We start from the raw sequence: 14,866 nt of genomic DNA, 5'->3' as shown, positions 1-14,866 counted from the left end.
TCCAAAGACAATGAGAAGTCCAGAATATTCTTTTGCAATATTGTAATGGAAAATAGTTAACAGAGGGACAAACCAAGTATGACTTGGTCATTATAGTTCAGCCACCCACAAGATTTAGTATAGAGGGAATTTGGGAAGTGTGCAGAGCTAACATGCATGTCCGTTTTGCCACACTTTGCATGGCTATTTCATGTTTCAGAGAACTGTGAGCTTCTTGATGGTAATATGTGCGGATGCTCTTCAGTTTCTTTGCAGCATGCAGAGAATATTTGCATGTGAAAATCTGCTGTTGCTGCTAAAAACCCTAAAGGTGAATGAATTATTTTTACTAGGGAAGAAGAAATCAAGTGTGTACTATCAACAGTGTTTTCTGTGTGCCAACTGATAAAAAAGCTCACTGTGTGCCATATGCCAACCAACTGGAAACTAAATATGTGCCATATGCCAGGCAGTTGGAAACTTTGCTGAATTTTGATGTGGCTATTCTGAAGTAAATGTGCATGAAACAACATATGGTTTTTGTCAGCCAAATGTGTGACAGTGCCATTTTGAGACTGTGCCATTCAAGTGTGTTATTAAAACTAATATTTGTATTTTTTTTTTGTTGAAGTGTTCCTCATCAGGTGAAAAAAGAACTCTTCCAGAACCCAAAGAAAATTCAACCAAAAGCCACAATCACTCTCCTTTTTTGTTTGTTTTGTTTTTTTTTTTTTAATCTCTTCTTTCCTGGCTGTGTCTAGGCACTGAGTTGTCAATGCTCAGGTGAGATGCCCATTTTCTGCTGGTTCATTCAAATCCTTGTGCGAGTCCAACACTGCAGCTGTGGAAGTATGTATAAAAATAGTGGGCTGGCTCCAGACAGCGAGTGAGGGGGCTTGCCAGGCCACTCTCACGTGCAACGCTGTCATCGCACAACATCCATCAGTCTGTTGCTCCTAATGTTCCTAAGCACGCCATGGACTTGCATTTTATTTTCTTTCCATAAGGCACTTATACAACTCTCACGTCGCTCTCGTTTAGAGAGGTGAATCTGAGATGGCTCCATTGTTAAGTGAATCTTTTTCTCCCATTGTTCTCTCCACCAGTGAGTGCCAGTGAACCCGAACCAGAGACAGAGACAGAACCAGAACCAGAGCAGGAGGCTGAGGCTGAGGCCAAGCAGGGAACGGAGACACCCAAGGAAATAGAGGCTACAGAGGTGGGACCAGAGAGTGAGGTGGAGCAAGGACCAGAGAGAGAGCCAGAAGAAAGTGCAATACTCAGTGAAAAGGAGAGGCAGAATGAGGAAGTGAATGAAAAAGACAACTGTTCTGCATCCAGTATATCCTCAGCAAGCAGCACTTTAGAGAGGGAAGAGAGAGAGGACAAGTTAACCAGTGACAATGAAACTGGTAAAGTGAAGCTTTTTCAATAATGAAGGGTTTCTGGTGGAAAAAAAAGTGTTAAATTAGCAGCTCTGATATTGTGTTCATTAGCTAACAAACCCTTTGCACCTGTCTATGACTTTCTTCACCATGGCCAAGTCTTGTCTACTCTCTGCTTGGACATCCAGAATTTATTTGGGTTACTGGGTTTGAGAGACAGTAGGACCTTGGTGAAATGAAGTTTCATTTTATTTGAGACAGTTTTCTTCTCCTAAGATTAATATATTAACTACTGAATCAGCATGTTGCAGAGACTTGGCTCTAGCTCCTGGAGAATTTATTTGGGTTTTCTGTACATCAGCCAGTGAGACAAACGGTTGTGCTGACACAATTCATCATGAAATTCCAGATACCTTTTCTCATCATTTTAGTGGAAAAGGAAGGGCAGTGAGGGCTGAGATGTTTGTTCCTTGCCTTTAGTACTACTGTGTTGGACAGGCTTCACACAACAGAGATACATAGGAGCTACTGAAGATAGGTCTGGGCTGTAGCCGTCCTTAGCTCATATGGAGGAGGCACATGAAATGCACCTTGTCTGGAAAAGACCAGTTTCACGGTGCTGAGGTATTCTAGTCGAATAGACCACCAGGTACCAGCCTGGAAAGGCTCAGCATGGGAAACACCTTGAGTACCGAGTTTCTGCCCAGAGAGATAATGATAGCCCAAGTTTGTCTTTCAGCTCAAGCAGGGAGGGAATAAAAAGCAGATTTTGATTTTGTTGATTGCTCTTTTTCTTTTTTCATAGGTAGGTAAAGGAATATAACATACTTAGAGCATTTGATTCTCAAGTTTTCTTTGGTCTGAACCATGGAATGCATTGTCCTATCTTTTCTAAATTCTAGATAAGAAAATTAGATGTGCTTCACAGTGTGAAATAGTCCTGCTCTGTCCTGAAAGAAGAGGGATAACTCTGAATCCCAACAATTACCACATAGACATAAACTGTCAGACTGAATTATTCAAGTTTAAATCTGTCACTTTTCTTGTTTTTTCTGGGAAGCATTACATTAATTACATCCTAAATTTTAGAGCTAATTTCTTTTCAGTCAGCACCAAGACTGAGTTACTTAGAATGATATTGTACTCATAAAGAATGTAGATGGATATATCTGTAGGAAAGGCTGGGGAGGTATCACAGGTGAAGGAAGTTGCTACACTGTGGCATAGTCCAAGATAGTCAAAGTACAAATAAAGAACAGTTGCAAGTTTTTTCTCCTTGCCTTGTCTGACTGACCTGTTACCATTCTAATTTAAAGTCCCTATGTACTTTTGTTAAAAGCTAAGAAATGTACTCTTCCTAAAATCAGCATCTTAAAATTGTCCTACACTACCAGTAGACCAAAGATTTATTCAGTAGTGCTGTATAGGAGGACTCATGTAGTGAATTGTTTGCTGTCTAGTATGTGAGGAGTTTTGGAAAGCAAACGAGCACTTCCTCTAGCAGTTTTGACATTCCCAAGAAGCATTTTGCCATTTATGAGATGGCCCATTGGTTCTGCCAGGATACATTGAGGGCAAAGTAATTAAACCCTTGATGCAAGCATCTTCATTAGCCATCCTGCCAAATTTGGCTTCCATTAAGTCTTGTTTCTCCAATGGTATTTCAATGCTTTACCTGCAGAGAGGAGGGCAGAAGAGGCCAGCAAGGTAGCAAAAGTCTTCACAGAAATAATCTTTGATCAGCTTGGACAGTTGGGGTTGGAATTGGGGAATGCAAATTAGAGATTGTGTCTGGGCAAATTCTGATGAGTAGTTTTGCAAAGGGATTAAACACTGGAGGATCCCATCTGATGAAACTGAGAAGGGGTAGATCATGTGGAGTTTGTGAGATGGATCTTGGTAGCCATCTTGAACATCTTTGAAGGAAAGGCTTGGAGTAGGGGGAAATCCTCTGTGAGGGCACAGCTGAGTAAAATGTATGGTGTGGGGAAGGAGCTGTCTAGTGATGTCTAGTGAAGCTACCTCAGAGAGAAATCTGAGAGACTGCCTCCGGTGAGCAAGTATTGATAAGAAAGCAATCCCATGGATCAAGTCTGAGGAAAAATGAGCAGATAATGGAAGCAGTGAATCCACCTGCAAGAAAGTAGGTTGTATCCGTTTCTGAAAAAAAAGTCTTTCTTTTGTCTGGGGTTAAACCTCTGGACTGATTTTAAAATATAGTTTAGAGCTTGATCTAAATAGAGGCAGGAGTCACTGCTGTCCACACACTTTGTGCTGCAAGGCCCTACATTTTAATGTGGTGTTGTTTTAAGGGAGGGGAGGCAGGGAGTTGTGGGGCCCTGGATGTAGATCTCACCAAGAGGACACCTTCTCAGAGCACAGGACTAGATGTTGTGCTAAGAAAGCAACTCCATTGACAGAGGAAGCCATAAAAGATAGTTAAGACTCCAAGGTATTGAAAAAGGTGGGAGCATAAATGAAGAAACCAAGATAAAATGGGAGTTTAAGAAAAAGGACAAGCTACAGGTACAAAAAAAATTCTTTAACCACAAGGACCCCAAAAGAAGGCAGACTAGCAATGAAAGTAAAATGATGAAATGAAAGAAGCAGTTTATGAAAAATGTATTAATAAAATGTGTAAGGACTATGGGGAACAGAAGGAATTCCATACAGGAAATACAGTAAGTGTGAAGAATTATCATTGTTGCATGTTTAATCACTTCATCTGATGCCCACTGGAAAAAGGAGCACCATAATTTTTAGACACATTATTCACATTGGTTAGTAGTATTAAATTCAGGGAAATGGAGTCACAGAGACGCTTACATCATATATTTTTAAAGTTCAACCACTATAATTTGTTATTTATGGTGCTGTCTCAGACATGGTATTTTGCTTATTATTGGTGAGAAAAGCAGTAGTCAGAAAGATGAAGCTTCATTGCAGTGAAATGTTAAATGATTGTAATGTGGGAAGGCCAATAGTCTTTCAACACCGACATATAACAGGGAGGTTAACAGTGATTGATGAGCAGCATGTTCAAAATTATTTTATAAAGGTTCTCACATGATAAAGAACTTTTAAAATCTTGCTTATGTTGAATTGCCCTGAGAGCTGTACCCTGGGTATACAGCCTACTTTGGAATTCCAATAGTCTGTGTTGTGAAGATGGCCCAGGTACACAGCCAGGGGGTTCTGAGGGTCTAAAAGCTGCCCTTCCTTAGCCAGCAGGGTGGGAGGAGGAGAAGTAAACAGCTACATGTTGGCCTTGATATCAGGCAGAGAAGATCTCTTTCATATGATAATATTTTCCTGAGGTTGTTCCAGTACACGGCCATGTAAAGAGTATGATGATAACCTGTTTTGTGTCATTGACATGATATTTAAGCCTCATTCTGGAATACCAAAGGTTATGAGAATTTATGCACTGTATAAAATGAGCTGAGGTAATAAGTCCAAAATGAAACCTTACAGATTTCAGGAGAAACCTGAACATTCAAATTCTGAAGTTATATAGTCCCTATCAAACTACATTATTCTCTAGTCCCCTTCCTTTTTTGAGAATTACTCCCAACCCGTTAAGACCAGGCCATGTATCAGCACTGTATCCTATTTCAAAGTTTTCACAGTAACTGCTTGCCTAGTTTAAGAGTAGCTGTACATGCCTCCTGCGAATGGCTTTTTTTGTTGGTTGAAGCATGTTCTTGGTGCTCTGACTTCCTTCCCTTGACTCTTCCTGTCTCTGTGTGTGTGATTGCAGGTCCATGGTCACAGACCATTCAGGATGCTGGTGTGAATGAGCAGTGCAGCAACATCCTCAACAACAAGCGGTTTATGCTGGACATGTTGTATGCGCATAACAAAAAGCCCAAAGATGAAGAGGAGAAGGAGATGGAGGCGAAGGAGGAAAAGAAGGAGACGGAGGAAAACGAGGAGTCACTCACTAGCCTAGCCAGCAGGATCTCTATTCTTCAGGCCACAAAGCAGGCCAAAGATGAAAGTGTCAAAAAGATGGAGATTGGAAATCTCGACAACCAAGGCAGTGTGAAAGCCTTTGCAGAAAAATTTAACAGTGGTGAGCTGGCTAAGGGGACAGCAGTGCCTGAAGATGAAATCAGTGAACAGGTCCCCGAGAAAACACCAGCACAGACAAAAAAGGAATCTGATTACATCTGGGATCAGCTCATGGCTAATCCTCGAGAACTTAAAATCAAAGACATGGATTTTACAGACTTGGGGGAGGAGGATGATGTAGATGTGTTGGACATGGATATGGGTCCTGGGGACTCCCTTGCTCCCCCTCCTCCACCTCCACCTTCTTTTCTGGGTTTGCCTCCTCCACCGCCTCCCCCCTTGTTTGGATGTCCACCTCCACCACCACCCTCTGCTAATTTATTGGCTCCTCCTCCACTGTTCAGCACTCCTCAGGGTTTAGGGTCACCCCAGGTTTCTAGGGGTCAGCCAGCATTTATAAAGAAGAAGAAAACCATCCGTCTGTTTTGGAATGAGGTACGGCCATTTGAGTGGCAGTGTAAAAACAACAAACGCTGCAGAGAATTCCTGTGGTCGAAACTGGAACCCATTAAGGTGGACACTTCCAAACTGGAGCATCTCTTTGAGTCTAAATCCAAGGAACTGCCTGTCACAAAGGTACAGCTTGTATTCAGTTTGCTTTTTTTCTGCTATTGTATTGATATTCATTCTGAATTAGAGCTAGGTGATTTATGTTGTTTATATCAAACCAGTGAAAATTACTGGATGTGTTTCTAGCTTGGCTTATGATGGAAGATATTCTGTGGCCTGACACTAGAGATGAGACTAGGGTGGTTTATGTGCCAGGTTACCCTCCTGTCTTAGGTCTGCCAGTTGTGGGATATCACTCCAGGTAACAAATACCAACAAATTTTACATTAGATTGTCCATAGCTTAGTGCCAAACTAGATGCTGGAATCTGAAATATTTTCTGTTGCATTCGTAAAAAGGTCACAGTGTGGTGATTCATATCTGTGTATTTGACAGTTCTTCACTTGGTAATATTTTCCTAATCATTATGTGGAAAGGTTAAAATATCAGACTGGATCTGCTGCAAAAAGTCTACACATGTGCTTTGTTCTGAAGGATGGAATTATCAGCTGGACCATGTTTACAGCTGAACTCTGCAGGGGTGTTGGGTTTTTGTTTTATACTGGTGAACAGGCCTATATTAAATCTTTAATTTATACAATGTGGCAATTTTAGGATAGAAGCTGGCACAGGAAATACCTCTGTAGCTAGGATTCCCTCTTCCTTAGTATTGTTATAAAATAAACTCACAAAGGCTCATGACATGGCTGTTTGACATTAGAATCAACAACAAAAGGAAGCTTTTTATAGTTACACTTAAGAGGAACTTGAAGTAGCATTAAAAAAGTTATTAGCCTGAACATTTGTTTTTCATGGCTACATAAACTCCTTTTCTTCTAAGCAGCATAATTGGTATCAGGGAAACTGTTTTTTTTTTCCGGTTTAAATGACAGTAAAAAAATGTCCATCTCTCTTAAAATAAATGAATGGCTTGTGTGTTTTCTCTATATGCCTATATGTCTTATAGTAATATAAAAACAGTCAGCACCTTGAATATTTTACTTCTCTTTAGCTAGAGAAAGTTGTTACATCTATTATGTATTATAGATATTGTTGTTTGCTCTGAGGAAGCTGGATGTCTCACAGTAAAGGTTCTCTGTGTCACTTGTCCAGTTTATTAACTCAAAATTTTCTAATGGTAATTCTTGATCATCTTGACAAAGTGGAAACATTGGAATTTCTATAATCAAGCCCCCAAGTACCTAGCAAGCAACAGGTACATAAGGAGATGGCTCGTGTAGATCCTGCCATCACTGCTCTCAGCTGAATTTTTTGTAACACAGATGCATGCAAATCTGAAACATATGGTGTGGCACCTTTAAAAACACATTCAGCTGATTGTTCATCTGGCCAATGCCGAGATTAATTTCTCTCTCTAATTCCTTTTCTGCTGAGGAAGGAATGCTGGTGACGTTGTGATGTGTTACTCTTCATCTCTCTCCCCGTAAATACAAATCTGACACAGATGGTTCATAGATGGAAGGAATGAGAGCATTTTCTTAGATCCATAAAATATTTAATTCCTTGAATTGAATGTGGAATGATAACATATTTGCCATTTCCAAAATCTAGCTTTGTGCTAAGTGCCAGCATTGTAATGGAGCACTCTGGCTGATTCCTGATCTTTGATTCTCGTATGAAATTTTGATAAAATTTTAAATTATTGGAGTTATGACTTGTTTACTTTTCCAGTCAATCACTGTGCATGTTCCCAAACTACCCTTGGCCATTTTCCCTCTCTCACACTTGCTTCTCAAACCTGCCTGATGCTTTGGCACAGCTTTTGGCTTCTGGCTGGAAGATGAGTGAGCAGGTTTCTTTGAAATTAGTGCAAGTCTGAGGAATGATTTAGGTGCTTTCCCCTTGGCGACTAATAACTGCTCTCTGCATGAGACATTGTATTTTGGCTCTCTTTCCACCCTGTCCCATAACACAGACATAGAAGTCTCATTGTCTCATTGCAGAGAAGACAATGGGGACCAAGGAGTACCATAGTAGAACTCTCTGCAGGCTTTTGAAGCTCCTGCCTGGTTTTCATGAAAACCAGCAACTCTTCCAGAGCAGGAGATGGTCCTTAGATCAAGAGAGAGTGGGAATAATTAAGCAGACCACCGAATCCGTAAAAGACTTGAGGTTTGGTACAAAGATTACACTTAAATTGGGATAGCTGTCGATTTTTCCAGACTGCTTGGTTTATTTCCAGAGAGCACATTCCCCGTTGTGTCTAGTTTCTCCTGTCCAATGGCTGCAATCCAAAACAGGTTTATTCTATAATATTGTAAAGTCTGACTCACAGCTCAGTTGGTTCAGCTGAAAAAAGAGAGTGCAGAGCAACAAATCAGAAGTTAAATCTCTAGATTTTATATTAAGAGATGGAAGTAGGTGCATGGAAAAGGAGCAGTCCAGAAGGATGAGAGGAAAAGCAAAGTCAGGGTGTATAAAGGGGGGCTTGGCTCTATCTTGTGCTCATACTCTCTCATACAGCTGTAACCAATTTTACTCCAGTTTCTAATCCTTCACTGTGATTTCCACAACACACAGCTATAAACAGCTACTTCCTGGCTCATGAGAAGTTTTTCATTAAACACAATAGACTATAATAAAATAAAGTGGATTTAAAATTGTAGGATATAATACAAGGTTTTGGGGGCTGGGACTGAGAGAGGAGATTCTTGATTTTAGGAAAACTTATGCCACACTGAGAAATTTGCACATTGATATTATTTCGTGGAGCACCTTTAGTTGCAGATGGTTTCTTTTTTAGAATAGAGCAACCTGCATTATATTGCTAATATTATAAAATATTATATTGCCAATAGAAGGAGTGATCAGGTATCCCCTCCAAACCAGTGTAGTATTTCCTTCCTTCCCACTCCACTGAACAAAGCAGATATTTTGGGAAGTACTTCAAAGTGTTTACTTTTCTGTGAAGACAAGTGAAAACATGCAGACACTCCTCAGTCAAATGCTGTTGTTCATCCCTTTTACCATCCACTTGGTTTTTGCATGAAAGTATTATTTTGCTGATTCATGTATACCCTGTGGGATATAGTGATCCATCATGTGCCCACAGGCATAAAAATTAGTAGGAGAGAAAAAGGAAGGAATCTGTTTTCATGTACACATGCTTAGACACATAGTCCCTTTGAAATAATTTGTTGCAATTTCAGTAAATGCCAAGACAAGTCACAAATGTGGACCAGAATTTCTGAAAAAGATTACATACAGATATCCTGGAAAAAGTCAGTGGCAGCTGAGCGATTCCATTTTAAATCTCCTGTATTAAATCCTTGTTAATTGAAATAGAAATAAAATAAATTTAAAAAAAATATTAAAAATAGCCATCTCACTATTAAGGTAGATTTTTCTGCACTACTGATGCAGACTTTTGCAACTTTAAAGGCAGAAGATATTTCTGAATTGGTGCTCATAATTATTTATTTATATGACCACTTGAAAAGTTGTTTAAGTTTTTCTGCTTCCCATATTAATTAAAGCAAAGAGGCATGTTTAAGACTATGTTCTCATCAGACTGCAAATCACTTTCTGTGGGATGGTAATAGTTTTTAAATAATCCATTTGGACTACCCAGTCTTCAACAGGGACAAGAGAATGTGGCCAGTTAGGTCTTGGAAAGGTCTAAATTCACTAGAATTGTTAATACATTGCAGAAGTGTTTGTTTTCCACAGATTATACTACCTGATGCATTTGTATTTTATAATTACTTTTGTAATTACATATAATAATATAATATATATAGAAGTTGAAGGTTTACACTTCATAAAGACAGATTAAAATATAAAATCAAGTGCACTAGTTCACTGTTCCCTCAAGCATTTTAACTCACTCTCTGTTAATGAATTTATAAAGCATAGATTGAAGTCATCAAATATTGTAGTAGAAATTAGTAGTTGCAGCTTATTTTAACAGTCAGACACTTCCACCTGTGCAATTTCATTGCAGACAAAAAGCAATTTTTTTCCTAGCAGTAAGGTAGTAAAGTTCATAGTAGTAAAATCTTTCTCTTTTCTTCAACCGTTTATTTATTTGGAAAGGATTTCTTTGGAACTCAGACATCATCCCAAAAATGGATTTAAAATCTCTTCAGCCCCTGTTTTTCAAAAGGGTTACCACCCCAACATTTTATATCCCATATGCAGTTCAAGCTCTGGAAAATACCTCCATGCAGTCATGCCCTGTGCAGCTCATCTGTCTCTCATAACTCATTGTTAGGGACTGTGTGCACTGTAGGGATCGCAATCATCCCAGCTGTGAGCATCCTGCGTCCCCCAAATGAATATGTCTCTCTTGTCAGACTTGGGAGCCTAAAAACAGAGCTGAAGATTTGAGGCTTACTTACCCATACCACATGTGGGAAGCCTAAATTTAACTCCTTCCCTCTGGCCTTTTCCCTTCTGCATAAATTCTTTGGAGCTGTGTAATTTTGTGTTCCAAAGGACAAGGTAAAAAGTGGTGGTTTTAAAAAGGCTTAGTGCAATACAAACTCAAGAGAAAGCAGTCTCTGGTGAGCCCTCTTTGGTTTTATTGTAGTCTTGGCCACTAACTGTGGTCCTGAGGATGTGATTAGTGGCTCGGGAAGGAAAAGTTCTGCATTAAAGGAGAAGCTGCATCTCACATCCTTCAGGTAGCTCCCCAAGAAAAAGGAGTCTATTATTTAAAAAAGGGAAAATTCAGGAAGGCTTTGGGGATACTTTTTAGCTGTTAAGAAAAGAGCAGTTCTGACAGAACTGATAGAAAGCATCGAAAACAAATATTATCTTTGCTATCCTAAAATTTACCCTGTTTACTGCAAAATTGTTGTTTCTTTTTAAGTTTAAAAAAAACAATCCTCTTTTTACTTTCTCTGATCATACACATGTGGCATTTCCTAATTCCTGTAAACCACACCTGCCTTCAGGCCCAGGTGCACACAAAAGTGGCATCATACCACATTAGTTGTTCTGGTATGATGAAAGGACTGTGGTATCATACAGGTGCTAGGCAGGCTGCAGGAACCAGTGGGCAAACCTCTTCCTGTGCAAGCACGGTTCTGAGCTATGCCAGAAAAAGGTATCTTTTTAATGATTCAGCTGCATTCCCCATTACGGGCTGTCGACAGCTGGAGGTGCTTCTGGAGGTAAATATGATATGAAATCATATTTACTAACTTCCAATCCAAAAACAGCATGTAGGCCTGGCAGTGGGGTATCTTGTGTTTTGGTGGCTGTAGTGCAGACCCAAAGAAAGTGAAGGACAAAGCTCAGTAGTAAAAAACAATCCTGAGCACAGATTGAGACTCGAGCAGTAAGTCTCCTGCTGGGCTTTCATCAAATTCACAAGAGATGAAAGATTGATACATCAGCATGCAGGACTTCTCCCGACACTCCTGTGCTTAATGGCATTCCTCAGTCCATCTCTGATAGGCAGAAGAAAAGGCAGAAGAACCACAGAAAACATGTTTACAATGTTCACATATATGCAGAGGGAGGAAAAAAATCTGAGTATGAGGAGCAGTTTCCTCTCACCTTTCGGCTACCCAGCATGACATACATAGTTACCAAAGAGACAGCTTCTAGCATGGGATGATGAGAGAGAGAAAGAGACGTGCTGAGGTGTGAAACCAAAGACCACATTCAATGCTACATTATGCCATATAAGTGGATTTTGAATCACCTTGCATAGTTGGTTCGTATTTTGCCACTATAAGGATGGGAAGAAAGAGAAAGAAATTCCTTGGGTGTACTCTAGAACAGAATTTAAAGCGTATGTTGCCAGTCCTTTGTGATATTGGTATTATTTGTACTTTGTAGTATTTGGAGATAAGATCCAAGGATATCGATAGTCTCAAATAAAACTTTATAAAAAGCACAAGGGTTGAAATTTTTCTGCATCTATGAAGGACTTGACAGACATATAATGAGCAGCAAGGTCATATAACATTCCCCTGGCAGCCAAAGGTCAGAAAACCATGCCAGTGCCTCCAGAGAGGCACCTGTGGCTTCTTTGCCAGTGTCCGAGGTGGATTTATAACACAGGAGAATGCTGGCAGGCAGGTGGGACATACTCTGTTTCCCAGCCAACCACACAAGTGAGAGAGGGTCCAGATTGGTACATCCAACAGGGAATTGAGCCCTGGAGCCCCTTGGCTGCCCAGCTGCTGCCCCATCAGTCCTGTGCTGGCTAGTCCTGCTGCATAAGAGAGCTCTGGGCTGGCAGAGGCAGTTTCAGGTGTTTTTCAGACTGGCTCCTGCCCCAAACTGCCCTTTTGAGGACTGTGTCAGACTAGCTCTGCTTTGCACAGCAGTGTTCAGATCTCTGATTGAATCCTGGCAGCTCATGTTGATAGGATAAGGATATGCTACAAGAATTCCTCTTGTTTTGATGCCTAAAAATAAATCAGGTTTATACTCAGTGTCAGCTTTCTTGAGTGGAGGAAGTCATTAGTGAAAGGAGTGATTTGTCCTTTATAAAACAGATCAGAGGAATAATGACCTTGTTCTCTTCTTTACCAAGAAAACTGCTGCAGATGGGAAGCGACAGGAGATCATTGTGTTGGACTCAAAGCGAAGCAATGCCATTAATATTGGCTTGACTGTCTTGCCCCCTCCCCGCACCATCAAGACTGCTATTTTGAACTTTGATGAATATGCCTTAAACAAGGAAGGAATAGAGGTAAGAAAGAACAGTCAATGTCTTCAAGTCTGCATCTTCGATATTTTTTTCCCATGTTGCATATGGTACAGGCCAGACTGGTCATGGAAAAAGGAGAAGGGGTTGTATTATGTTCTGTCTGAGTGTTGAAATTTGTGAAACCAGTGCAGTGGACTCAGAAGCAGGAAGTATCGTGAGGCTGGGCATGCTCAGTGATGATGGATTATCTGCTTTGTTTGAGTAGCAATGATGTTAATTCCTGTCAGGTTTTTTCAGTCTGAAGCTTGACTGAAATACAGTGAGCAGCAAAAATAGGCAGCGAGTTACCAGGGCTGATGCAACTGGTACAGGGTTTAATAAATTTCATGCCCAGCTTGCTGTTGGAGTCATTCTAGATTGTATATCTAATGGAAAACAAATACAGCAACTAGTTCTGCCCAGAATAGCATTTCTGTGTTACTGTTGTTTGAAGAAAAACAGTTGGTATAAAGATTACAGATGATGTAATTTTCACCACTACATGTTTGACTTTGCAGATATTCTTACCAAGATCCAAGATGAGCTCTGTTCATTATTTTTTTATCTTTCTTCTTCTTTCTTCACATTTTTCTTCTGTGAAGTGTAAAAGAAGCCTGTGGCTCCACTGTTTTTTTTCATTATGGTCTTATTCATTTCAATTTTTTTTTAATAAGCATATATCATCTAGTAAGAGTAATCTGCGCAACTACAAATCTCAACCAGTGGCTATCAGAGGTCATATATTAATTCACAATCACCTTTAAGTGGTTTGGCACTGTGTTTCATGATTTCCCTCTATTTCCCCCTTTCCACCTCCACCTTGCTGACTACAAAAGAAAATGAGAAAAGCTTCCTAGAATGAAAATGGTATTGCCAACAGTTGCAACAGAAATGCTTAAGGCAAAAGATCCTTCTAGCTAGAAGGCAAGGGCTGATTTATCTAACCAGGTAACTACCTAGAACATCGTTTCTTCCCCAAGCTATATTACTTTTTGCTATATGCATATTTTACTCGTATTATGAAGGTGACAGATCCCTCTAAAAACAGTAATTTTTTTATGACCCAGCCCATGTAACCACCACTGCAGCCTGCAATACTAAGCTTTAAAACACTGGGGAGAAGTATCTCTCCAGCCAAGCCCAACTCCCATCCACTTAGATGTCAGTGCTGTAGGCAGTGTTTCCATACAAAGTCCAACATAAAATGGCTGACAAAGGAGGACAAGTCTTCATTAACTTGTGTATCATCTCCTTAGAATTGTGTCCCCTGGCTTCAGGTGCTCTGCACAGCCCACCTTTTCCACTGCCAGCATTTGTCTCTGGGCTGTCCATCTGCCAGCCACCTGTTGTGGCATCCACAGCTGTGCTTTGTACCACCACACCCTCTTTTGGGTGGCCTTTCCATTAGCTGCCAGAAACCCATAATTTCATTTAAAACATATATGAAGGTGGATTTCAATTTGAAGAACTCAAGAAATGAGGAAATTGTACGCTGTTAATATACTTGCCCAATGCTAAAGAAAAGGTCTCTGAGGTCTGTCCCCACAGCTTGAAGCTAAGGGTGTGAGTAATCCTCATGTGATCATTCAGGTATTTGAAATCAAAAGGATAAGTGCAGCAGAGCCCAGGTACTTTGCACTTTGAGGAATGAAGTTTTGATTGATTGGGAAGGATTATGTCCATGGAGAAAAGAGCTTTTTTTCCCTCAGTTATATATATTTATTTACTTCTTATTATGTAAAACCCTACACTGAATTCAGATTTCCTTTTCAATCCCAAATTACTTATTTTTCTTACAGCACGTTACAGAGTCAGACCTTAATAGTGATAGAGAGGGCTGGATTAAGCTATGCAGAATTGGCCAGGTAGCACACAGGTTGATGCAAAAATGCATTATTGTGAGTCCCACTGTTTTCAGCAGATCCCTGCATCAGTTTTCCATATTGCCCCTTTGGTCTACAATGTAGGCAAGCTTTGCTTCCTCTGTCTCTTCTCTTTATCTCTCTGTTCATTGGCTTTAGCCCTTAAGTTAGCATAGAGGGAAGAGAGGTTGTTGTTTCAGTCTAAATCGAGATTTTTAGAAGTTTTCTGGTTCACGTCTATCTAAATATAAGGAAATAATTGGTAGCCACTTTGAATGAATCAGTAATAGTGTAAGAATCAGCCTAATGTATTAAAAATCCTGCAGATAATGCAGCAATTTGCTATA

At 40.1% G+C, this 14,866-nt stretch overlaps 1 protein-coding gene across 7 annotated transcripts in view; it reads left to right on the top strand.

Annotated features, from left to right (window-relative positions):
* The window catches only part of FHOD3 (formin homology 2 domain containing 3), a 370,799-nt gene that overhangs the window by 302,391 nt on the left and 53,542 nt on the right, over positions 1–14,866 (top strand). For all 7 annotated transcript variants that reach the window (XM_068195730.1, XM_068195740.1, XM_068195787.1 and 4 more), the window contains 3 exons: positions 1,086–1,391; positions 5,125–6,014; positions 12,502–12,660. In XM_068195730.1, the coding sequence (XP_068051831.1) occupies positions 1,086–1,391; positions 5,125–6,014; positions 12,502–12,660 (1,355 nt within the window). The remainder of the gene's footprint in view (positions 1–1,085; positions 1,392–5,124; positions 6,015–12,501; positions 12,661–14,866) is intronic.

The sequence above is a fragment of the Anomalospiza imberbis genome, chromosome 1, assembly GCF_031753505.1.
Source record: "Anomalospiza imberbis isolate Cuckoo-Finch-1a 21T00152 chromosome 1, ASM3175350v1, whole genome shotgun sequence".
Classification (NCBI taxonomy): domain Eukaryota; kingdom Metazoa; phylum Chordata; class Aves; order Passeriformes; family Viduidae; genus Anomalospiza; species Anomalospiza imberbis.
The sequence above is the reverse complement of the archived record's forward strand: the minus strand, read 5'-3'. Positions and strand labels throughout refer to the sequence as shown.